The 25,169-nt window shown below is 42.2% G+C and overlaps 1 protein-coding gene across 3 annotated transcripts in view; it reads right to left on the bottom strand.

Moving 5' to 3' along the window:
• Positions 1-10,968: 10,968 nt before the first annotated feature.
• The window catches only part of STK4 (serine/threonine kinase 4), a 107,518-nt gene continuing 93,317 nt past the window's right edge, over positions 10,969-25,169 (bottom strand). For all 3 annotated transcript variants that reach the window (XR_001007944.1, XM_011997615.1, XM_011997616.1), the window contains one exon: positions 10,969-15,939. Coding sequence is in view for 2 of the 3 variants with exons in the window: in XM_011997615.1 (XP_011853005.1) it covers positions 15,781-15,939 (159 nt within the window). In the remaining variant the exon portion in view is untranslated. The remainder of the gene's footprint in view (positions 15,940-25,169) is intronic.

Raw genomic sequence — 25,169 nt, forward strand, 5'->3', positions numbered from 1 at the left:
AGCAGTAACCGTATTTCCCCTTGACAGGGTGGTTGATTACCCTAATCAAGATTGTAACTCCCTTTATACACACCTAGGGAAAAGAAAAGCTCAGAAAGTCCAGGTGACAGTCTCTCTAAGTAAGCAGAACTCAGAGTCATAGGGATAGGAAGCAATAGATTTGCAAGTGGGTCATTGGGTTTAATCAGAAAACAGGCAACTTGATTGAAAGCAAACTTCTCATGCAATCAACTTACATCATTAGGGTCTACGTGAGCCAAATCCCATGTACCCATGGATACACTTGATGATGGAGTCCTTATAGGCATGCTTGACTTTCTATCTGGATGGATGATCGATCGTAGTTGGTCACATTGGGTCATAAGATTACCTGATGTCCTATAGTTAGGCCTTCATTCACCATCAAAGCCCAGTAGCAAGCCAGGATCTGATAGCAGTAGAACCAACAAAATCCAAATAGCATTGTACTTCTTTTGTGGTGACAGAAGTACTACACATACGTCTAGGGTACTGGACACTCTAAGAAACTTCACTGAGACGCACTGTATTTATCTCCCACCTTGCAAAAGGTGTGTCTTACCTACAGAGCTGAAGTGTCTGCTTCTTTGTGCTCTCCAGGCCCTGTTAATGTGATTTAGTCAACTGATTTAGCAAAATTAGTTTGCTGTCTCTTAGAATAGGGATATTCGGGGAATCAAGGTCTTTCTGGTACAGAGCTGGAGAACAGAGGTATGCCTGAGTTAGAACAGTAAATGAAAACTCTTATCCCTTCTAGGTAATAGCAAAATGCTTCCAGTGGTTTCTGTTCCTCAGAGTAGAGAGTGAAACCAGTAGATGCATGACTCCAGGGACTGTAATCATGAGCATTTATCTAACACAACAGTTAAAAATGGAATTATCACCTGACTAAAATAATCCACTGTCATTTTCCAAGACCCATCTAATTTTGCACCTATCAGACAGAAGAAATTAATGGTGTTTTAATTGGAGTCATCAGCCTGCAAGGTCTTTGGTAGAAACACTAATTTTTGCAGCCTCCCCTAAAGATATGTTACTATCGTTGACTTTTCTATTTTGAAACAGTTGTTCAGTTGGATTCTATTGGCCTTTTATATCACAATGGCCCTCACTTCATGGGTCAGAGAGCCAATATGGGGATCTTTTCCAACTATCTCTCTGAAACTGCTGATATAGAATAGTTGTGGAATTCCTCTGGGCCTCCAGTGGCATGGACAAAAGCCAAAACACGATTTTTCACATGAGATGGACCTACAGTGGTACTCTTGAACCCAAGAAACTGATATTAGCTCGAAGTCTTCATCAAGGTTCCCTGAATGTGGTATTTCCCTTTCCCCAGTATCCAGTTACCTTGGGAAATTGCCACAGATCCTTTTGGAGAAGGCAAGAGAAATAGTTACATTACACTCATGTAGAATAGCAGAGTCCTTCCTCAAAGGCGAGCAGCATATCCTTCAATCAAAGGGCTTTAGATCATTAAACGCAAGCCCAGTGTTAGGTGATGATCTGTAACTATCATAGTGGCTCAAGTCGTGACTTTATTTTTTATTTTTGCCAGAACTGGAGAGTGTTTTTGGTTTTTGTCTTGCTTTGTTTTGTTTCTTATGTTTCGCTGGTTAAACAAATCAAGTAAGACTTTAGTGGGCTGCCTTTAACTTTTTAGGGCCCTACACTGTGGCAGTCTGCCATGGTTACTACTTGAGACAGTCACTACTACAGTTACTACTGTTACTGCCTGAGACGTCATTACAAGACTGAATGAAGGGAGGAACATAAAAATGAAAACTTAAGATAAAAGAAACTGTTTTAAAGGAAGGGGCCATGGGAAGAAGAGAGCTCCCTGCCTCTAGTGAGCAAAGGCAGCCCCTGGGCTTCCACAGCCCCTCCTATTTATTGGGTAACAAGAGGAGGGAGGAGGAGGTAACGACTGGTCAGTTGCTTAACTGATCACAGGTTCATATTGTTACTAACAGGCTTCAGATGTACCTATTCATAAGAAACACTATGCTTGGGGCGTGACAGCCCTCAGCATTCCTTCTGGGTGACAGATGCAGTTTGTCAGTTTGCCAACATTCTGCATTTATGAGAAACAGTTTACTGGTTACTCATATAGCCTCCAGTAGTATACTGAGTTGATCACGACCCTCATTCTTTCGGCCTGTAACATTACACCATGAGTTCTTGCCTCATACAGAGCCTACTGAATATTACAATGATCATTCCCACTTCATTTCGGAGGACGAAGTGCCAACGCCTGGCCTCCCACATCTTTGCATTCTTCTTCCCCTCTGAAGCAGGCAAACTATTTCAAATTGCAGCCTCTCCACCCAGCATTCTTGACTTTCCTCAAAGCAAGGGTAAAGTGTGAGGGCTACAATTAGAGGTATTTGTGGGAATGAGGCACAAAACAGATGCAATCCAGCATTCTGTCTTCAGAAATATTTGAATCCCTTCCTCTACATGATGCCAAGGGATTTGGGGCCTTTAAGTTCCATTTCGCATGGGCCAGCATTTGTTTTAAGTTTGCATTTTGTTAGAGCCTTGCCAGCTCCTGGAGCTAGCACAGAGAATGCCAAATAATCCCTGGTAAGTGAATCCATATCAAGAAGATCAGCCTGAGCCAAAATTACATTCCCCCTTCCTTGATAAAACACCACAAAAATCCATTTCCACAGGTATTTCCCCAAATTTTTGATGGTGTCAGTTAAGAAGTTTCTGCAATTCTGTATAGGTCCAGGATTTTTACCTACTGTGTCTACTTGTCATGCTCTAGGCCAAACTGATCCCCACCTTCTAGCTAAGTACCCTTGAGGGATGGGGCAAGCAGGAAATTGTGAGCTTTCTCCTGTAAGAAAAAGTGTGAACTATTTGCACCTGGTGTTTTAGAGCGCTTTCGATTTTCTCCCACATCTCTCATATGATCATTCCACTTGTCATAGTCCCACACCCTATTAATGCCTAACTTCACAAAGTGCAGCAGGGCCGTGAATTCAGCAACCTGCACAATCAGTTGCCAACTTTGGTATTTGGAGAACTCAGCTGTACTGCAAGTCATAAGACTCTTTTACTGTAGTCATAGAAATACTGTCTGTTCATTCTGTATGAAAAAAAAAAGGCATTGGGGCTTCCTTTGTTGACTCTCCCTTTATATTATTCTGTGCAGTTAGAAACAAAATGCTCTATCACACAGCTTGAACATTCCTCACTTCCTTAAAATTAACTGTGACACGTGTTATCTCTTCTCTGAGAGCTTCATCCTCAGTGGTCAGATGCTATGAAGTAATGTAAGACATAGGTCTTTACCATTGCAGACCACTGCTGGCTTCCCAGACTAGAGCATGAACAACCACCTCATTGTATTTTGCCCCATCACAGCTCAATAATTTTGAATATCCCACATTTCCTAGAGGATATGGTGTCTACAACTCAACTCTAGTTCCAATTTCTTTATCAGTTAGGAATCTTTGGTTGCAAATAACAGAATCCAACACTGGAAAACTTAAGCCAAAAAAATGACTGCACTGGAAAGGTACTGGATAGGATCAAAGTCAAATTAAACAATGAGGCTTTGAGAAAGACAGCAATTCGAGCAACATAGGGATTGAGGTAGGTAAAACTCATAAATCACCTCTTTGCGGTACTGCAATTAAAAGAGCTTAGTGACAACTGCCTCCATTGTATAAATCACTCTGCTCACGCTAAAAAATTCCCTGAAGACTGAGTCTAACTAGACTGGTTTGGGTCATATGCTCATCACATGATTTGGGGGCGAGATGGGAGGAACCATCACAGACAGTCCCACCAGGACATAGATGGCAGAGGGGTAACTCCCTGAAGGAAAATGGGGGTCATTTCATTAAAATGAGGGGAAAGGATCCAGGGGAGATAAAACCAACTGATATCTTTTACAATACCACTGAGTGAGAATGGCAGCCAGGTGGCTTGGTTTCAGCAACAATGAAATCAAGAATGAGAGAGAGAGAAACAGAGAGAGGGAGTGATTGATTTCTGTATCACATGGTAGATAACAGGGTTACCAACATCTCCCAATTTGGTATCTTGTAGTGCCTCCACCAGAGAACTTCCCATCTCTAGTTTGAAAAATCTCTGCTTGGCCCAGAGATTGGTCACCTTGGGAAGGTGACTGGATCACTCAACTGTGGTGGAGGGGCTGGGTCATGTGAACCTATGGCTGGAGTAGGAGTCAAACAGTTCCCGAACAGGGAGCACAGGGCAGATCTCAGTAATCCCTTGCAGTCTTGCTCTCTTGGTCTTCAGTTTCAACTTCTGTAAATGGAGGGATAACATCCAGAGATGTTAAGGAGCAACTGGGGGCATGTAGGACAGCTCAGCACATCTGGGCTCTGAGGTGTGATGTGCTTATTGTTAATGATAAACTGTCTAATAGTTTCCCCCTCTTTGCAGTGACCTCAAGGTGGCGACTTCCTTTGTGAGACATAATACTCCTCAGGGATTATCAGATTTAAGATCTGCCCTCCAGCCCCAGTTTACAGATCAGAAAAGAGAGAGCCAGAAGTCCAAGGTCACACAAGAAGCAAATCCCATTCCTGAGTCCCTTCGAGTAAGAAGAGCCGTTCAGCTCAAATAAGGGCCAAGCAGGGTGTTTACACTGGGACATCGGAGTGGAAGAGACTCCAGCTGACTCATACAGTACTTTTTGAAGCCCCCAAGAGTGAAGATAGCCTAGCAAATAATAGTCATCCTCCACATATCCTTGTCACTATAATTTGCAAAGTGGCTTCACATACACTATCTCATATACTTCTCACAACAACCCCACAAGACAACAGCAACAATAATAAAATAGTAGTATCACCACTGAACACATGAAAAAACCAAGATCCATAGTCAGACAGTTAAAAAGTAGCAGATCAGGGATTCAAACTCAGGCTTTTTAATACCAGATTGTACTCACTCGGCACCACTTTCCACTATTACCACGTTGGTAAACTTAACTCCCCAGGCACCACTGAAGGAAGTAGCTTTGAAGTGTGGGTCCTATAATAAGTTTCTTCTATCTGAAAGGCAGCCCTGAGGTGCTGGCTGGGATGGTCCTCACTACCAGACCTCATACTTCAGGCCAGTCCGGCCCTGCCGGTGTGGAAAGAATTCTCCAGGAAGTTAGTAAGTTGAGAAGATAACCTTATAAGACAGGAGTCTTTGAGAAGGGGAGGGTGGGGTGCAGGCGAGTGTCTTTCAGAATCCTGTCTGCTAGAAAGGAGAGAAGGACAAGGGCAGTTGTAGGCTGGTATTTAACCTTGTTCAGAGGGCAGGGTTCAGAACCCTCAGGAAATTCATTCATTCAAGAGAAAGAATTGCACACACCTTGGTTTTTGAAGTCACATCTGGGTTCAAATATCGGCCCTGCCACTCATCAGTTGTGTGACCTTAGATTGGACCTGTTGACCTCTAAGGGGTATTGTATCAGGACCAACCTCCAACTGGTATCCAACCCCCAGCCCACCTCCCCGCCATCTTTTCCTACCTACTTAGATCAATAAGGAATCTTTCAGGTACAAGTGAGAGAGACCCAACAAAGTGACTTAAGTACAGGTGGATCCAGAGGTTCCACTGAAGTCATCACGTCATTTTCCCCTGCTTCTATCTATGCTCTGTGTTTCTGTGTTGGCTTCAGACAGTAAGTTATTTAAAATATTTGAATAAAATGGGAGAATATGAGGGATGCCATGCGGTGCAGAGGAAAGAATGTGGTTAAGGCCAGAAAGAATTGAGCTTGAATCTTTGCTACTTATGAGGTGTTTGATCTTGGTTGGGTTTCTTTGTCTCTCTGAGCCTGTTTCTTCACTTACCTTAGTTTAATAACATCCACACCTCAGAGTGTTATGGTCAAGTTCAAGTAAGATAATATATATGAAAATGCCTGGCACAAGGTTAAATATTAAGGCAGCAAAAAAAATGCAAAGGAAGGAAATAGAGCTCAGCAGCCTCTACCAGGGCTCTTGTTTTCCTCTGGAGGGCAAAGCAATTCCAAGCAGAGGGCACTGGGAAAGGAAGGGGTTTGCTCATCTAAGAGACTCACTCTTATACTTGAGGCCTTGGCGTCTCGGAGTCAACACTGGAGTCAAGAAGCCTAAGTTTGAATCCAGACTTGACACTGCCAAGCCTTGGGCCTCCATTGGATCATTCATCAGAACAAGATGCTGGCTGGGATAAATACTCATGGGCTAAGAGTAACCACCCCTTACATCTGCATAGGCCTAGGTAGTTTCCAAGGGGCCTTCCCATCCATGATCTTGGAAGCTTCTAAAACAGCCCAGCGGAGTTAGAAGACAAAAAGGCTTGTTTGTTTATTCAAGTATAAAATACATATGGGAAAAAAAAAGCAGATCCTAAGGGTTCACACTGATAAATTTTCTCAACATGAACACACTTGTGAAACAAGCACTCAAATAAAGAATTAGAACTTGAGTAGCATTATAGTCCCTCCTCATACTCGCATCCAGTCACTACCCCACAACCAACAAAGGTAAACGGTGCCCTGACTTTTAACATCATAGAGTAGGTTTCCTTGGTTCTGAACTGTATATAAATAGAATTAACAGTATGTACTACTTTGTGTCTGGCTTTTTTATTGTGGCAAAATACATATGGAATTTACCATTTTAACCATTTTTAAAAGTAAAGTTCTGTGGCATTAAGTACACTCACATTGTTGTGTAAGAACATCTGTCGCCAGAGCTTTTTCATCTTCCTCAGCTGAAACTCTGTGCCCATTAAACACTAACTCCTCATCCCTCTCTCCCTCCCTCTGCCAACCGCCATTCTACTTTGTCTCTATGAAGAGACCTTGCTACTCTAGGTACTTTATGTAAGTGCAATCATGTATTTGTCCTTTTGTGACTGGTTTATTTCACTTAGCATAATGTTCTCAAGGTTCATCCATGTTGTAGCATGTGTCAGAATTTCCTCCTCCTTAAGGCTGAATAATATTCCATTGTATGTGTAGGCCCTATTTTGCTTATTCATTCATCCATCAATGGATATGTCTAGCTTCATTTAAATATTTGAAAGATACAGCCATATTGTTGCATGTAGTGAGAGACTCAATGTACAAATGGACAACCCCAGAATATATATATAAAAATAGAACTTTGACCCACAACCTGCAGTAACCTGCCCAGGAAACCAACCCCGTATCTACAATAAATAGCCCAGGATGCCAGCCTGCTATAAGCCAGACTTGCAGGAAGCCAGACTGCTATCTCCAGTGGCAATCCAGGAAGCTAAACATTAACTTCTGTAACAATCAAGTCAAAATGGTCAGGACTTGATTAATAACTGACAGCTTCCCCAATTTTTGTCCCCACTTCCAACTTAGGATCAAACAGAGAAACCAAATATGCACCCCTAAATCAATCACATAGGATGTCCTGCTTCTATTTAGCCCTCCTACAGCTTTCCCATGCCAACAGCTTCCAACAGGGCATCCCTGAAGCCTTCCTTTTTTTTCTACCATAGAGCTTTCCCATTCCTTTGTATGCCTTTGAGTTTCTGCCAAAATGCAGGTAACAGTGGCTGACTTCTTTGCTGTAGCAAGCTCACAATACCTTTTTGCTTATTTCCACAGTAGCTATAGGTAGCTCATTCTCATTATTGTATAGTATTCCACTATGCAAATCTATGTAATTTATTTATGCTGCCACTGGGCATCCGGATGGTTTCCGGTATGGCAAAATTATAAATGCCATTATGAATATTCTAGTACATGTCTTGTGGTAAAAACGCATACATTTCTGGTGAGAAAATACCTAGGGAAGGAATTGCTAGGTCACGGGTATATTCACCAGTACTCAAGAGTTCCAGTTGCTCCACATCCTCACCAGTACCTGGCATTTCTATTTCTTCCATTTTAGTTATAATCGTGGGTACACGGTAGTAATGCATTAAGGTTTTAATCTGTATAGTTGTCCCTTGGTATCTGTGGTAAACTGGTTCCAGGAACTCTGATGGATACCAAAATCTGCATGCAGATGCCTAAGTCCTTGATATGAAATGTCCTAGTATTTCCATATAACCTACGTACATCCTTCTGTATAATTTAAATCATTTCTAGATTATTTATAATACCTAATACAATGCTATGCAAAATACATAATGTAAATGCTATGCAAATTACTGTTATCCTGTATTGTTTAAGGAATAATAAGAAGAAAAACAGATACAATTTTTTTTTTTTGAGACGGAGTCTTGCTCTGTCACCCAGGCTGGAGTGCAGTGGCGCAATCTCGGCTCACTGCAACCTCCGCCTCCCGGGTTCAAGCAATTCTCCTGCCTCAGCCTCCCAAGTAGCTGGGATTACAGGCACGCCACCACACCCAGCTAATTTTTGTATTTTTAGTAGAAACAGGGTCTCACCATGTTGGTCAAGCTGGCCTTGAACTCCTGACCTCAAATGATCCAGCAGTCTCAGCCTCCCAAAGTGTTGGGATTACAGGCGTGAGCCACTGTGCTGGGCCATTTTTCTTTTCCTAATATTTTTGATCTGTGATTGGTTGATGTAGAATCCATGGATACGGAGGGCTGGCTGTATTTTCCTGATGACTGAAGTTGAGCACTATTTCGTGAAGGCATAGTTTCAAAATGCATAAATCATGCCAGTTCCTTGCTTAAAACCCTTTGACGGCTCTCCATCTCATCAGCAGTAACACCCAAACCCCTTTCCATGGACCATAAGGCCCTGAACATTCTTGCCTTCACCCACCTTGTACATGCTGTTCCAACCAGAGAAGAATCCTTCCATTCTTCCAACAAGCCAAACTTTTGTTCTTATCTCAGGGTCTTTGTTCTTGCTGTTCCCTCAGCCTGGCTGGCTCCTTCTTGTCATGCAGGTCTCATTACAAACATTGTTTCTTGGCCGGGCACGGTGGCTCACGCCCGTAATTCCAGCACTTTCAGAGGCTGAGGTGGGCAGATCACGAGGTCAGGAGATCGAGACCATCCTGGCTAACACGGTGAAACCCCGTCTCTGCTAAAAATACAAAAAATTAGCTGGGCGTGGTGGCAGACGCCTGTAAACCCAGCTACTCGGGAGGCTGAGGCAGGAGAATGGCGTGAACCCAGGAGATGGAGCTTGCAATGAGCCGAGATCACGCCACTGCACTCCAGCCTGGGCGACAGAGCAAGACTCTGTCTCAAAATAATAATAATAATAATAATAATAATAATAATAATAATGATAAAATAAAATAAATAAATAAACATCGTTTCTCCAGAAGCGTTATTCTATATAAAGCCATCTCTCCCTACACATACACACACACACGCACACACATACACATGCACACGTTACTCTCAATCCCATTACCCTGTTCTTTTCTTTTTAATGTACTTTATCATTCTCTGAAATTACCATGTGTTTACATGTTATATAGAATTTCTGTGAAAACAACAGCTACAGATCTAAACTAATCTTGAACAAGTGACTCAAAAATCACAATCATCACTGCCACTGACGACGTGGTTTTCTGAAATGGAGAACAACTCTTAGTAAAGGTCCAAACAAAACAAACAAGTGAGTCTCCATTCTTCATAGTTCATTCTTTAAAAAAAAAAAAAAAACACACAGTAAAACCATAAAAAAGTACTTTGTGTTTACATGTAAATGAACTTTGGTTTAGTATCACATGTGTATAAACAAAATTTTCACCAAAACTAATAATCAGTGGAACATCTGAATGTTGTGCTGGACACTGGACAGATGTTTGTTATGCAGGACTGTCCCAGAATGCATTGCAGAGCATCTAGCAAACCTGCCCCTGCCCATTAAATGCTGGTAGGGCTCCTCAATTGCTGTCACCACAAAGAAACTCTCCTACGTTTCCAAAACACCCCCTGGTGGGCAGTACTGCACACTGTAAAAGTCCATCTGTCTATAGAAAGGGTACCCTATCATGTACCTAAGAGTGTGTGTGAGAAAACAAATGAAGTCATCTAAATGGCTCTGCATTGTGCCTGGCAGATAATAAGTGCTTAATAAATATAAACTTATTTCATCCCTCCTTCTTTCTTTCATCTGGCCACAGGTTCTCAGTGTGACCAATAAGGAACATCTGTCATCAACCCTGGCCACAGGAAGGAAGGTACACTAAATATTTCAAGGAGTGAGATGAGTAAATTAGGGAACGATAAACACACTTATCACCCCACTCCAAGAAAGGCCCACAGAATAACATGACAGTTATTCACACAGACTGTGGAACTATTCTATTAAATACTGTATAGCAATTTGACTCAAGAGAACTACACTTACTTTTCAATATAACTCTATTCCCCCTCTGCTCTGGGGTCAAATTTTAAGACTGAAAAAAAACCCAGGGTCAGGCTGGAGAACTATTCCTGGATAAGAATGGGCCATAACAGGACAGGAACCTGCTGCTCCACCTCTGAATGCTGGGCCACGTCTGGCCTGGCTTCATGCAGCAGCAGGTGGGAATGAAGGATTCCAAGGTGATCGACATCTCACACTAGAGGCTTTATACAGGCGGGTTCTTCTGTCCAGGATGCCTTCTCCCCTTCACTTCCTACTCTTTATTAACCTAGCCATCTCTTCTTCATTTTTAAAGTTTCAAGGTATATTGTCTCCTCTAGAAGAGTTTCCTTGGACATCCCCGCAGAACCGTCACTCCCTCTTCTGTGCATCCACAGGCCCTGTAACTTCTTCTACCATGGTATGTTCAATGTTGTGTGTTTTTGTGCTTGGTTAACTCCCCAGATGCTCTGCAAGAACTGTGTCTGGTTCATCTTTATATTCCTGACAATTAGCTCAGTACCCTGACACACAGCAGAAGCCCAACAAAAGTTTACCTACCTCTCTTCCCAGCTTTGGATCTTAGAATAAACACACCACAGAGTCGATGTCACAAAGATTGTTCACGGCACCATTATTCAGGCTATATATGGAGGTTCTCATTAATAAGGGTTTGTGGTCCAAAGAACAGTTTATTTAAAACAAAGGTGATGAGGTATAGGAAGAAGAAAGGAAGGAGAACAATTCTAACATAAAAACACAGGAAGCATTTCAAACTTAAAAAAAAAAAAAAAAAGGAGTGGGGACAATGGAGGAAGCTACGTCTCATACTTATACAAACTGCTGACCTCAATTGATTACTTACATCCAAACCTTACAAAATAGCATTTCAAGTCAGCACTTAAGCCAGTGTTATTAGATTTTCTTACAAAAAGTTAAAGCTACAAACTTCACATTTTTAAACTGTACATAGCAACAGCATTTAAGCTTTTTTTTTTTTTTTTTTTTCCAAGTTGGTCCGAGTGCAAGCTGGTAAAAGAGATTTTTTTCCAAACACAAACAAGAACATGTATTCCAAAGACAATGAATATAATACTGATGAAAACACAAACATAGTGCTTAAGAAAAGATGGGGTGAGGTGGAGATGTAGATTGGGCAGGAACAAATTTCTAGTAAATGAGGAGCTGCAATCTTTAGAGGCAATATGGTATGCTAGAAAGGACACTGGAATAAGAATCAGAAGACCTGGATTTGAATCCTGGCTCAGTCATATTCTAGCCACATGACCTTGAGCAATAGACTTTACATCTCCAAGCCTCAATTTTCACATCTGTAAAATGAGGATAATAATACCTATATTTCCCAGCACTATTAAGTTTCTATAGATATAGGGCTATTCAGATTATCTACTTCTTCTTTTTTTTTTTTTGAGACAGGGCCTCATTCTGTCATGCAGGCTGGAGTGCAGTGGTGAGACCGTGGCTCACTGCAGCCTCGACCTCCCTGGGCTCAGGTGATCCTTCCACCTCAGCCTCCTGACCAGCTGGGACTACAGGTGTGTGCCACCATGCCCAACTAATTTTTTTTTTTTTTTTTTTTTTTGTAGAGATGGGATTTCACCATGTTGCTCAGGCTGGTATCTATTTCTTCTTGAATGAATTTTGGTACTTTTTATTTTTCAAGGAATTTGTCTATTTTGTTGAAGTTGTTAAATTTATTAGCAAAAAATTATTCATAATATTCTATTGGCTTTTTAATACCCATAGGATGTATCATGATGTCACTTCTCTCATTCCTGATGTTGAAAAGACTTACTGAGTTTTAAATGGTATAAATTTCTGGCATCTGGCAGGTGCTACATGTTTCCTAGATCGAAATCTATAGTCTCAAGGAGTTAAGGCTACAATTCTCAAGTTGCTTCAGATGACTGGTTCTATTTATCAATATATCTATCGATCCACTCATCCACTCATCCATGCATCCTCTCACCCTTCCTCTTCCCCGTCAAACATTCATCCATCCAATTAGTGGCTAGGGGAAAAGGACAAAAAAGAAAAAAAAAAAGGAAATTCAAAATTTCTACTTCAAAATTACTGATGGAGCAATTAAGATATTCTTAAAAGAATTCTGAGATTTTTGGCCAGGCACGGTGGTTCACACCTGTAATCCCAGCACTTTGGGAGGCCAAGGCAGGTGGATCACAAGGTCAGGAGTTCACGACCCACCTGGCTAATATGGTGAAACCCCGTCTCTACTAAAAATACAAAAATTAGCCAGGCGTGGTGGAGCAGCGCCTGTAATCCCAGCTACTTGGGAGGCTGAGGCAGGAGAATCGCTTGAACCCGGGAGATGGAGGTTGTAGTGAGCTGAGATGGCGCCACTGCACTCTAGCCTGGGCAACAGAGCAAGACTCCATCTCAAAAAAAAAAAGGATTCAGAGATTTTTTTTTTTTTTTTTAAAGACAGAATCAGGTCATTGTTCTTGAAAGCAGAAAACAAGCGAGGACCTCAAATTTCCCTGGAAGCTCGAGTTGCAAATGCTCAAGCAATGACTGAAGCCCAAGGCTCAATGAAAGCAAGCTGATATATCTTAATTTAGTATTCAACAACAACAACAAAAAACTAGGACTTGCTCCTTTGCCTTTCTGTCACTAGAAAACAAATATACCTTGTCAGGAAATTTCTCTGATCCAAAAAAAACTGACTTCTGGCCAAAAGGCTCCATCAAGCTGGTAAGCAATAGACTTTGTTGGATCAGCAAGCTGGGTGCACACATGCCTGAAACAAAACAAACTCCAGATCAAAGTTCATGACCCAAGAATGGTTATGGGGAAACTGAACTTTATTTTATTTGGATCTAGCTTAGGAAGGGAGAAAATGGGCTTTCTTCTCCTGTCTGGCCAAGTGCAAAATTCTTTGTTGAAAAAAGAAAGAGAGGCCAGGAGCGGTGGCTCATGCCTGTAATCCCAGCACTGTGGGAGGCCGAGGCGGGTGGATTACCTGAGGTCAGGAGTTCAAGACCAGCCTGACTGACATGGTGAAACCCCATCTCTACTACAAATACAAAAAAAAAATCTAGGCATGGTGACAAATGCTGTAATCCCAGCTACTCAGGAGGCTGAGGCAGGAGAATCACTTGAACCCAGGAGGTGGAGGTTGCAGTGAGCCAAGATCATGCCATTGTACTCCAGCCTGGGCGACAAGAGCGAAAATCCGTCTCAAAAAATAAAAAGAGAAAAGAGAGAGAGAGAGACAAAACTATTAATTCGCACAGCAAATGGTGCAGGGGTATGCATCGTGGATGCTTTGGTTTTTAAGACTTACTTGGCAATCAGACTTAACTAATTCAGCTGTCTTTCCAACCTAAAAATGCCACTTAGAGTTAGTCTATGCAAGAAAAGGTGGTCACTTTATTTTAAATAGGCTTGTGACTCTCCTTTTTTGTGTAAATATTGATCCCCTATAGTGATGCTATGAGTCCTGATTCTGCCATTTACTAGCTGCATGACCTTGGGAAGGAATCACTCTCTGAACTTATTTCTTCATCTACAAAATGGAGATAAAGTAGTTAAGTCATAGGGTTATTGTGAAGTTTAGAGCCTACCCAGCTCAGTGCCTGATATAATAATATGTGCTCAACAAATGGTAGCTGCCATTTATTATTCCAGCAAGATCCTCAAATTGTCCTCTGTTTTCAGTATCTGCCACATAGCTATTTCAGTGGCCAAACCCTGAAGACTAACAACTGCCTCTTGCATTTTTTAAAAACTTGCTTTAATTGCAAATAACAGAATCTGGCCACAGAAGAGGCACATTCCCTGCCTTTCCATTGATTCCCAGGTTTCAGGAGCAAAAGCAATTATGGAGTCAAATTACAGTATCCTGAGGTGCAAGCCAGTCATGGCTCCCCATCTGAGGGAAAGAGGTAAAGTTGCAGGAAGATGGCTCTATGCTGTCTTTTGCAAAGCCCTCTGATTTGCTTCAGGCCCGAAACCTGCCTCCATGGGTGCTTGTCTGCTATATCTGGCAGATGTTGTGGAGCTCAAGGACTTGCTGAAACTGAATGATCTGGCTCGTCTAGGCAATCTTTTTACAGCCAGGTCATACCTACTGAAGAGACAAGGCAAGAGTAAGTTTCTGTTAGCAAGGTTCCCTGGAATAATTAACCAAGACTGACACAGGTCTCTTCCCCCAAAGAAGGGGCTGCATGGTTCGGTGGCCTGGGAGTGAGGACCCTGAATTCTAGTCCGAGCTCTTATGCTAACTTGCTTTGTGATTTTGGCCATTCCCCTCTACACAGTTTTCTGATCATCCGTACAAGAGGGTCAGACCAGATGATCTCTATAGTCCCTTCCAGCTCTGACATTCTATGTGTTCAGTTCAGGTTGAGCCTCCTGGAGAACAAATCTTAGTCTAATATTCATTTATCCTTTCCAGGCTGCTTAGCAGTGAAAGAGAAAAGAAAACAGTCACATATTTGAATGTGGGTCACAAAAGCAATCCTCTCTACCCCTGTGTGTAAGGAATGTGGAGCAAAATGCCACGTGTATGATTTTTACATGAACAATGAGAGCTTTGAAAATGCTTTTCCTTTATGGACTGAACACAGCCCCGTGTTTGCTGAGAGTTCCTGGTAGACCTATCCCCTCAGTGGATCATGTCTCCTCTTAAGGCACTGGGCAGTATCTGTGCTGTGACTTTAGGCAGTTGAGAGAGTGGAGATGGATGAAAGGCATTGAAAGAGCAAAGGCCAATTTGCAAAGAGGGTACCAGGCTTCTCCTGGGACTCAAAGAGTAAACACAAACTCTCAAAGCTTTCCCTTGGACATCAACAGTAGCTCCAGAAGCCAGTGATGACCACACAAGGCTGAAACCATGGTAAAAGAACTGTCCCAAACCTAATTTTTAAATGCAGCCCTGCAAAGGGGGAGGTTGGCTCCTGGGATTCAGTGACCCCCTAACAACCTCCCGGTGTCCTCTGCCCTCATGTTCCACAGTACCATAATCTTACAGAAGAGGCAAACTGTTTAAAACTGTACCTGTACAGAGATGCCACCACACTGAGTGGGGAATCTATTTATAATTTATATATATATATGCATATTTATATATATTTTAAAAGTCTTCCAGAAAGAACAATTGAAAGCTATTGGGAGAAGAAAAGCAAACAGACAACGTAAAACTTTCCCAGCTATCACTCAACTAGGAGTCTCTGTTCCTGGGGTTTAAAACTCTGAGTTAAAAGCGCCAATATAAATCCTTTGAAATAATATACCTGACCAATGTACATACACACATCAAGATGGCACGCTGGCTGTCAAGAGAGCCCTTCCCACTGGCGCACATTCCTGAGTTCACAAAGGTGCTGTGGAGAGACGACAGAGTAGAAGTGCTGGCTAACAGATGTGAGGCAAGCCATCCAGAATTCACCCAAAGCCTGGGTGGAGCTGGGGCCCTCACAGCCTGGCCTTGCTCAAAAGTTTTGTTGCCGTCTCTTCTTAGCCTCAATGGCATCCAGGATGGGCTGCCGCTTGGACTGGTACTTCTGCCGGATCTCTTCAATCTCCTGCTCCATCATGGGGTCCAGGGCCAAGAGCCTCTTCTGAAGGTCCTCCACTGTCCAACTCTTAAGCTAGAAGAGAAGTGGAAAGTATCGTCACGACAAAGCTTACGTCGGTGGCAGAACAGTGGAGAAGCCCAGCCTTCCCAGGCACCCAGAGGGAAGGGAGACAGGAGGAGGACACTGTGGTCAGCTCACAGGTTGGGTGGTGGTGGTTGGAAAGTGACAATTCATTCCAAAGAAAGGCATACCTTGAAGCTTGTCTGAGACAATGTATCCCCGGGAGAGTTCTAAGTGCTAACCGCTTTGATTTAATGTGCCTTGACCAAGAACTTATAGTGAATAAATACTCTTACCTCCCCTATCTTTTAAATTAATTAAATATAGATTCACTGTTAGGGCATTAACGGTAACTTGCTGTATGTGAAATAATGGTTGCCTCCCCGGTTTTGTTCTGTCCACAAGATGAGCATCTATCCGGACAGCGCCTTTCCCACTTTCAGGATACACCATGGAAGATAGATGCTGACGAGGTGCAGATGCCATCCCCTAACCTTGCCTTCCCACACCCCCAATGTCTTGGCACTGTCCTATTATCATCACCAGCATTTACTTGAGGCTACTATATGCCAGGTAACGCTCTAAGTCCCTTGGGAATACAGACGCAACCCTTGGGCAGGGGTTGGCGGTAAGGGTGGGTAATTGGAAAAACCTCAAACTTCTGAGATTAATTTCTATCATCCAGAGGGAAAAAAGGAATTGATACATAAATTAATAATAATGACTAGCATTTAGTGCTTTGTATGCACCAGACACTGAGTGCTTTACATATATGGATTCTTTTAATCCTCACAGCAACCCATGCTACGAGGACATTATTATGCAAATGTTACAGATGAACAGCCCAAGGAGGAGGGTAGCTAAGTAACCTGCCCAATGTCTCCCAACTAGTAAATGGCAGAGTCAAGACTCAAATCTGGCCAGGCATGGTGGCTCAAGCCTGTAATCCCAGCACTTTGGGAGGCCAAGACGGGCGGATCACGAGGTCAGGAGATCGAGACCATCCTGGCTAACACAGTGAAACCCCGTCTCTACTAAAAAAATACAAAAAACTAGCCGAGTGCCTATAGTCCCAGCTACTCGGGAGGCTGAGGCAGGAGAATGGCGTAAACCCGGGAAGCGGAGCTTGCAGTGAGCTGAGATCCGGCCACTGCACTCCAGCCTGGGCGACAGAGCGAGACTCCATCTCAATTAAAAAAAAAAAAAAAAGACTCAAATCCAGGCAGCGTGGCTCTAGAGTCCATGCTCTTAACTAGTGTTGCAGAAGAGCAGACTAGCAAAGCACAGGCTTTAGAACTAACTCAACCTTTTTGTTTAAAATGTGGTTCTGCCTGTTGCAGATGCCATGAGACTCTGTCAAGTTACCAATCTCTCCAGGCCTTCCCCATCTACAGAAGTGGGACAGCAGTGCCTCATCACATGTATTATAAGAATTAAATGAAATCACAGCTGTAAAGTTCTCAGCACAGTACCTGGTAAACTGTGTGTGTAAAGACAGCAGTGGGTGTTATAAGCCTCTCTCTTCATAAAAGCCCATGGGTGCACCAGTGTTCAACCTGTGTCTGCAGCTGTGCGGCAAGGGGCTCTGCTGCCATGTGTGTGGAGTGTTCAATGATTCCAAGCCAGGCCAGTCTTGGCTGTCAGGGGTGGGAATGAATGCTGACATTATCCACAGTGGGTGGTGATACTTTATTCTGTGTGCTCACAACCAGTTTAATAGGTACAGTGTTTCAAGAACTCAAAGTGTTACAAGAGGTCTGTTGTGCCCACATTTAGAAAATCATGATCCTTGGCCCCTTCCTGAGGTCTCCACAGGAAAGTAGAATAGGAGCTGGGTGAAGGGCCCTCTGTCTGTCTACCCTTCCTTGAGTGGGTGGAGTGAGAGCAAGTGTGAAGTGCTACAGTGGCCTCCCTAGAAATGGCCTGTCACCACAGGAATTTTCCTTGGCCTGCTTCAGGGAGGGTGTCTGAGAAGTGAGAAAACCGTAATAGTTCAAGACGAAAGGTTCTTTGTAATGTGAGTATGGAAGACTTGAGAGTGTGGGTAAATGCTGGAAAGTTGGGCTGAAAAAAAAAATGCATCTTTCCAGCCTGTGGTTTTATACTACCTTAGAGGTTGGTGTTCTTGGCCCAAGGACACCCCGAATAGCAATGCTTGCCTAGTCTTTGGCATTTTCAATTCCTTCTGCAAAGAGAGAATTCCCCAAGCCTACTACTGAATGTAACTGGTAGTTAAGAAGGTAATCTTTGGGATCACAGGTCCTAAATCTATACTGGCTATGTAACCTTAAACAGTAATTTCACGTCCTGAGCCTCGGTTTCCTCCTTTGGAAAACAGACAATACTAGTTCGTTCCTCCACCCTGGGGCTGTACTAAGACTTACATGAGACAATGGTCTGATGGTCTTAGCTCAGAACTTCATATGGTATGTGTTGGGCAGATAAATATTCCATAAGTGGAAGTTATCACTGTTGTTATTGTTGCTATTCTTATTCATATTATTATTGTATATATGATTGGTCTCTAATTAACCTTCCATAAAGAAGCTGTTTCTGTAACCTGTATTTCAAGCTAGAATCAAACGTGAAAAAGAAAATATTCTACTCTATTCTGTGCTAATGCCTAAGGGCTGGTACATAATACCTGTTAACTTACGTACAGTTGAACAAAATATTTTTCACCCATCTATTTATAAATACTCATTGAACACCTACTATGGGTCAGGTGCTGTTCGAGGCACATAGGTTACTCTACTGAAAACAAACGAACAAACAAAAATCAGAGCCCTTGTGAAGCTTACATTTTAGTGAAGCAAGGAAAATAGCAATAAACACAGTAAATTAGTAAATTATTATCATATTAGAAGGTGCTCTGGAAAAAAAAGAAAATAAAAAATAGTGTGAAAGAAGGGGAGCTGGGAATTAGGAGGGTAGACTTGCTTTTCATCTAGCCACTAGGATGAAGAGTAAATTGCAAAATGAAGAAATGTAAGTTAGTGGAGCTGCACTGACTTTGCAACTTGTTCTGCAACTTTGGGCAAGCCCCTTCTCCTCCTTAGACCTTAATTTCCCCATTTTTAAGAAAGGGCTAACTAGATGATCTCAGAAGTCTTTCCAGACTCAATGTTTCTCAGTGTATGACCTATGGATCTCCTGTATCAGAATCACTTGCGAAAAATACAGATTCCTGAGCCCCAACCCAAAGCTACTTAATCAGACTCCCTGGGAGGGGAAGCACAGGATTTTACATTTTGAAGAAGCTATTCACACTAGGCATGGTGGCTCATGCCTGAATCCCAGCACTCTCGGAGACTTAGGTGGGAGGACTGCTTGAGCCCAGGAACTCCAGACCAGCCTGGGCAACACAGTGAGATCCCATCTCTATGGGGGAAAAAAAAATTAGCCAGGTGTGGTGGTGCACACTTATAGTCCCAGCTACTTAGGAGGCTGAGATGGGAGGATCGCTTGAGCCCACTCCGAGGCTGCAGTGAGCTGTGACTGAGCCACTGCACTCCAGTCTGGGCAACAGAGCAAGACCTTGTCTTAAAAATAAATAAATAACAATAAAAATAAACGAAAATAAAGAAGCTATACAGGTATTTCTTATAAATCCTCAAGTTTGATAAACATGATTCTGTATCTTCCTTATTTTTCTGTTAGTAAAATTCTCAGAAAGTATAGATGCCTGTCTCTGGTCTAAAGCTTCTCCTAGGTTTCCGATTTCCAGGCAACTTTGTTGCCCTTGATTCTAATCTGAGGGCAACAAGTACCCTTGCTTTATCTCAGCCACCTTCAGACTAATTTATGGCTGTCCTAAGAACTTTGGGGCTTAAGTTACATCTGACCTATTAGAACACAGCCAGCCAGGCACTGCTGATGACTCAGTCACATCATCCAGATATGGATTTTTCCAAAAAACAAGCTCAGACAATAGTTTCATGGCGCCAAGTGTAGCATTTCACCTCCCTGGTCCTTGGTGGCATAAATATATTTCAAATGGATATCTTGCAGTAAAATAACTGTGGTGCTACAGTTCTGCTACCGCCAGAATCTTGAAGCAGCAAATTCTCAGTCCAGCCAGAAGTCTTTCCAGACTCAATGTTTCTCAGTGTATGACCTATGGATCACCTGTATCAGAATCACTTGCTAAAAATACAGATTCCTGAGCCCCAATCCAAAAACAGCTCAAGCAGCTTGAGCTGTTTTCACTAGGCATGGGAAATATCACCATTCAGTACCTCATCTATCCCACAGGATTTGGATATCCTCTCTATTCTGTGATACCCATACTTCATACTCGCACACCCAGATCAGCTCCTACTGGATATTTCAGTCCCTGATTATCTCGTGAAAATCTGTGATATGGTTTGGCTGTGTCCCCACCCAAATCTCATCTTGAATTATAGCTCCCACAATTCCAGCATGTTATGGGAGGGACCCAGTGGGAGGTAATTAAACAGCATAGTCAGGTCTTTCCCATGCTACTCTAATGATAGTAAGTCTGACGAGATCTGATAGTTGTTTTTTTTTTTTTTTTTTTTTTTTTTGAGACGGAGTCTGGCTGGGTCCCCCAGGCGAGTGCAGTGGCAAGATCTTGGCTCACTACAACCTCTGCCTCCCGGGTTCAAGTGATTCTCCTGCCTCAGCCTCCCAAGCAGCTGGGATTACAGGCGCCTGCCACTGCGCCCGGCTAATTTTTATATTTTTAATAGCGACAGGGTTTCGCCATGTTGGCCAGGCTGGTCTCAAACTCCTGACCTCAGGTGATCTGCCCACCTCAGCCTCCCAAAGTGCTGGGATTACAGGTGTGAGCCACCACGCTAATAGAATCTGCAGCTTAACACATCCAAAGCAAAACTCTTGAGTCACATCCCTTCCTCATCACCAAATCTTGTCTCCTTACTCCCCAGTCTTCCCCATCTCAGGAATGGTATCACCATCCTTCCATTTGCTCAAAATCATTCCCGATCCTTCCTTTTCCCTCACCCCCGCCTCCTGCCAACATCCAATCCTTTAGCAGTCCTATCAATTTTGTCCCCGAAACATTGGTATAACTCAAACCCAACCACTTTTTTCTACCTCCATCTACCTTGGTCCAGGCTATCATCATCTCACAGCAACAAACATAATTAAAAATACAGAAATGAATCTAATCACATCAGCCTTAAGTTTCTTTCCTACTGCACTGAGAATAAAATCCAACTCATCAGTGGCTATAAGGGCCTCATATGGTTGGCCCCTGCCTCCCCTCCGACTTTATAACCTATTACTCTCTCCTTTGCTCAGGACCCTACAGCTACACTTTACTTTAGATCCTCAAACAGGCCATACTTTTTCCAGCCTCAGTGGCCTACAGAGTTAATGAATCTTCTGCCTGCATGGTTCAGGCCCTGTTCTTCCTTATCCTACAGGTTTTAGTTTAGATGTCAACTCCTCAGAAGATGCAGGCAAGCCTTTTCTGACCATCTTATCTAGAAAGGCTGCCTCCTCTCCACTATTCTCTATCTCAGCCTCTTGTTTTCTTCAAAACAATCATGCACCTTGTAATTATTTTTGTTTATTTTCTTTTACTTGTCTCTCTTACTAGGATATAAGTTTTGTAAGGGATTGACCTTGTCTTGTTTACTATGCTAAACACAATACTGGTTGAAGAAATGAATAAATTATCCTTCATTTCTAGTCAAATAAGAACAAAAGCCACTGAAATGAACGAAGCCAGCTTATACAGGGCATCATCATGTGCAGCAAGGTTCTGGATGGGTGCTGAGAAAAGTCAGTGTAGAATGAGAAGTGAGTTCTGCCTTCAAGGAGCTTTTAAACTTAAAAGTAATTCCCCTCAACATTCTTTTGAAATCAAAGGAAATCTCTGTTCACTTAATGAAAACGTCTGTGTTTTGTACTATCTGATAAGAAGCAGGGCTCCAGTCCCGGCTCAGTTATCTCTAAAGGCATGTCCATTTAAACTGTTTATTCAAACAAAAAGAACTTCTGTTATAAGAAAGAAGAATGAGATCATCAAAAGAATAAGCTCCCTTCGGAAGAATGAGATCATCAAAAGAATAAGAGACAGGATCCCGCTGGACAAGACAAAGTAAAGGCCAACTCTACAGCCACACACTTGCCACTGAAGGTGGGTTTTGCTGAAGAGATCAGACTAAGTACAAGGATTTCTGAGTCTCTTTCTGGGAGAGATCACAGTGGAAGAAAAAACTAAAATAAGCCTCTTAATCATGGTTATTTAGAAATTCCTTGCCATAATAAGGCTAAGCAACACATCAGGCTTGGGTAAAGGAAGAGACGGGCTCTGAGCCTGACAGTACTAATGTCTTATGGGCACTTACTCACTCACTATTATCTAACACCTAGACTTCCCTCCCATCACCTTTACCCAGTGTAATGAGGTCTGATGTCTGCCAAAGGATGTCTGAACAAGTAAAAGCAACAACATTTGTGCAGATGAGATTTCTCTTAAAATATGTGATCTTTGGAAATGTGTTGTATCTTAAAGTAGACATATTTTTAGTTTAAAGTTCAGCCTCACTCTGTTAGCAGGATACAAATGCTGTCTTACTGTTGGATTCTACACATCGATATGGAAGAAGTATGTTAATTACTTCACCATTTGCATCTGTTAGGTGCTGAACTCAGCATTTTATCTGCACTATTTTATTTAATCCATCTGTAAGGTAGGTATCATCATTATCCCCCTTTTAGAGATGAGGTTCACTGAGGATAAGAGTGGGAAAAGAATTTAACCGAAGTAATACAAGGAATTAGAAGAGACAACAAGCAATTGGAAGGAACCTGAAGAGTTTCTGGAAATGGGGGTGTGTTGGTGAAAAATGTGGAAGACTGGAAGAATTATGAATTTAGCTGACATTAGATACATCAGATGGCCCTCACATTCAGAAATGCCACTAGTGGTAATGGGTGACTTTAGGCAAGTTACTTGTCCTCTCTGAGATTCCGTTTTCTCATCTGTGAAAATGGGTATGCTGTCTACCGTGCTGCTTTTGTCCACACAGAAATGCCAAGTGCCTACTACACACATGGTGCTGCTGCTAAGGTGCAGTGACTCCAGGTGCTGAATAGGATTCAAATCAAAGCAACCAACTTCACTGGCAGCTACACTAGGCCAGGAACACTGCTGGGCAACATGAATATAAAGGGCAACATACCTGTCAGAGAAGCAGCTCAGGTTAGGGGCAAGAGCACTGGTGTTAAGTCAGATGGACCGGGTTCCATACGAGTTCTGCCCTTGGTAGTTGGGTGCCTTTGCATAAATCATCTAATATGTGCCTCAATTTTCTCATTTTTCAATGGAGGACATTATTTATTCTACAAGGGCGGTTGTGAGGTTTGGAGGTATTCGTAAAGTATACAACATAATGTCATGCATCCACCAGAAAGAAAGTGGGTGAGTGAGGGCTACCACCTTATATCCTTTTTTGGAAAACGGAGGAAGTATGTACTGTAAATAATAGCTGCTGTTGCTCTAAGATGAGCTCACAACACGGTACAGGACACATACCACATACACAGAGGCAGCTCTACTGAACTCTATATGAGAAAGCCTAAATCATATTCATCCAGTTTATTTCCTCTGGGCCAGGCCACAGGAAAGTCCTGATTCCCAGCATCACTATGAATAATGAAGGCTGATGGGAACCGATTTCTTCTCAAATCACCTTAGCAACTCTGAAATTCTGAATCATACCATTTTTCAAAGTCGGCTGCATAATTGGCCCAGAGACTCACTGAGAAGCTCCAGCTGATACTTCATCACAGAGATAATTCATAGGAATTACACTGACAATTAGCCCATCTTGAATCAGCAGAGTTAAGCTACACTAAACACAAGAGAATGTATAGTAGAGCTTCCTCTTCCCTTGTCAACCAACCCCACAGGGAACACAAATGGGTCTGGCCCATATCCAATGTACAGGGTTTAGGCCTATTTCAAAGTTCTATTCCTCTGCCACTACAAACTCTCACCTCAAAAGTCTATTGTCCCTAAAAGTGATCAAAGAGAGAATTGCCAGAGCTTTTAAGTACAAGCTTCAATTCCATATATATCATATACAAACACTCACAATTCTTCCTCCAGTGTCACAAACAGGATTTCTCAAACAGATTATCCCTTCCGGATGGGCGAGTCAGGCTGATCCTGTCTCAGGTGATGTTTTATTGTGACCAAGAATGAGGAAAGAACACACCTTTGGAATTTAGCAAGGTGATAGGGAAGCTTGATAGAAGCTAAAAAGTTGAATGAAGCCACCAACATGCCATCCCATACCTCAACACCAGTCACCAGAAAGTCCGGAAAAGTGCAACAACAACAAAAATGTACAAAAGCAGTCAAAAGGCATCTAGAGCACTAATTTAGTACCGAGGATACTAATTCTTTCTTGATGTGAAAATGTTACTATTTAGGAATGGATTCTAGTTTAGGGAGAGGTGACTCTAATAAGATGAGATTCTCAGGTAATGTAGTAATCTCTCATCAGATGACAGAAAGCCAAGCAGAAAAATCAAAGAAGATGACAATCAAATCATAACTTTTGCGATTCAGTAAGTACCACACCATTCGTTTCAAAAGACCTTGCTCCTTAAATGAGCCTTATGGGAATTTTAATAAGAGACTTTCTCTGACTCAAATTATGGTCATGGCAAATTATTCTTCCATCAGTCCCCAATAAAGTCTTCCTAATTCTTCTCCAATAAGGAGGGAAAGCAGCAAAACCATGATGAGTTAACAATCACTTCAATCTCATTTTAGGTTTATAATTAATCAACACTTGTAATTCTCATTATCAGAATTCCAAACAAAGAAAACTTGACCACATATATAAAAAATATTTACCAAGAAGACTGGAATGAAATGCAGATCATAAGCCTGGGTGAATCAAAGAAATCTGGCTTCAAGTAGGCATGGTGATGTAATGACAAGACCTCTGACATGGATCTCTTAGAAGACTGGGTTCAAATAACCCAAAGACTTTGTCCACAGAGCCTAGAGAGGAGACTCAGTACATTGTGTGTGTACACATGCATATGTATAAAGAATATGATTTAATAAATGGCAAACACAAAAAACAAGTTTTCTTCTTTAAATAACATTTTATAAAATAAGAAGTACTTGCATACTGTTAGTTTTTTGTGATTACAGTAGTCCCCCTATCCACAAGGGATACATTCCAGTGGATGTCCAAAACCACAGATGTATATATTTTGGTACTATC

This window comes from Mandrillus leucophaeus, unplaced genomic scaffold (genome assembly GCF_000951045.1).
Source record: "Mandrillus leucophaeus isolate KB7577 unplaced genomic scaffold, Mleu.le_1.0 Scaffold544, whole genome shotgun sequence".
Classification (NCBI taxonomy): domain Eukaryota; kingdom Metazoa; phylum Chordata; class Mammalia; order Primates; family Cercopithecidae; genus Mandrillus; species Mandrillus leucophaeus.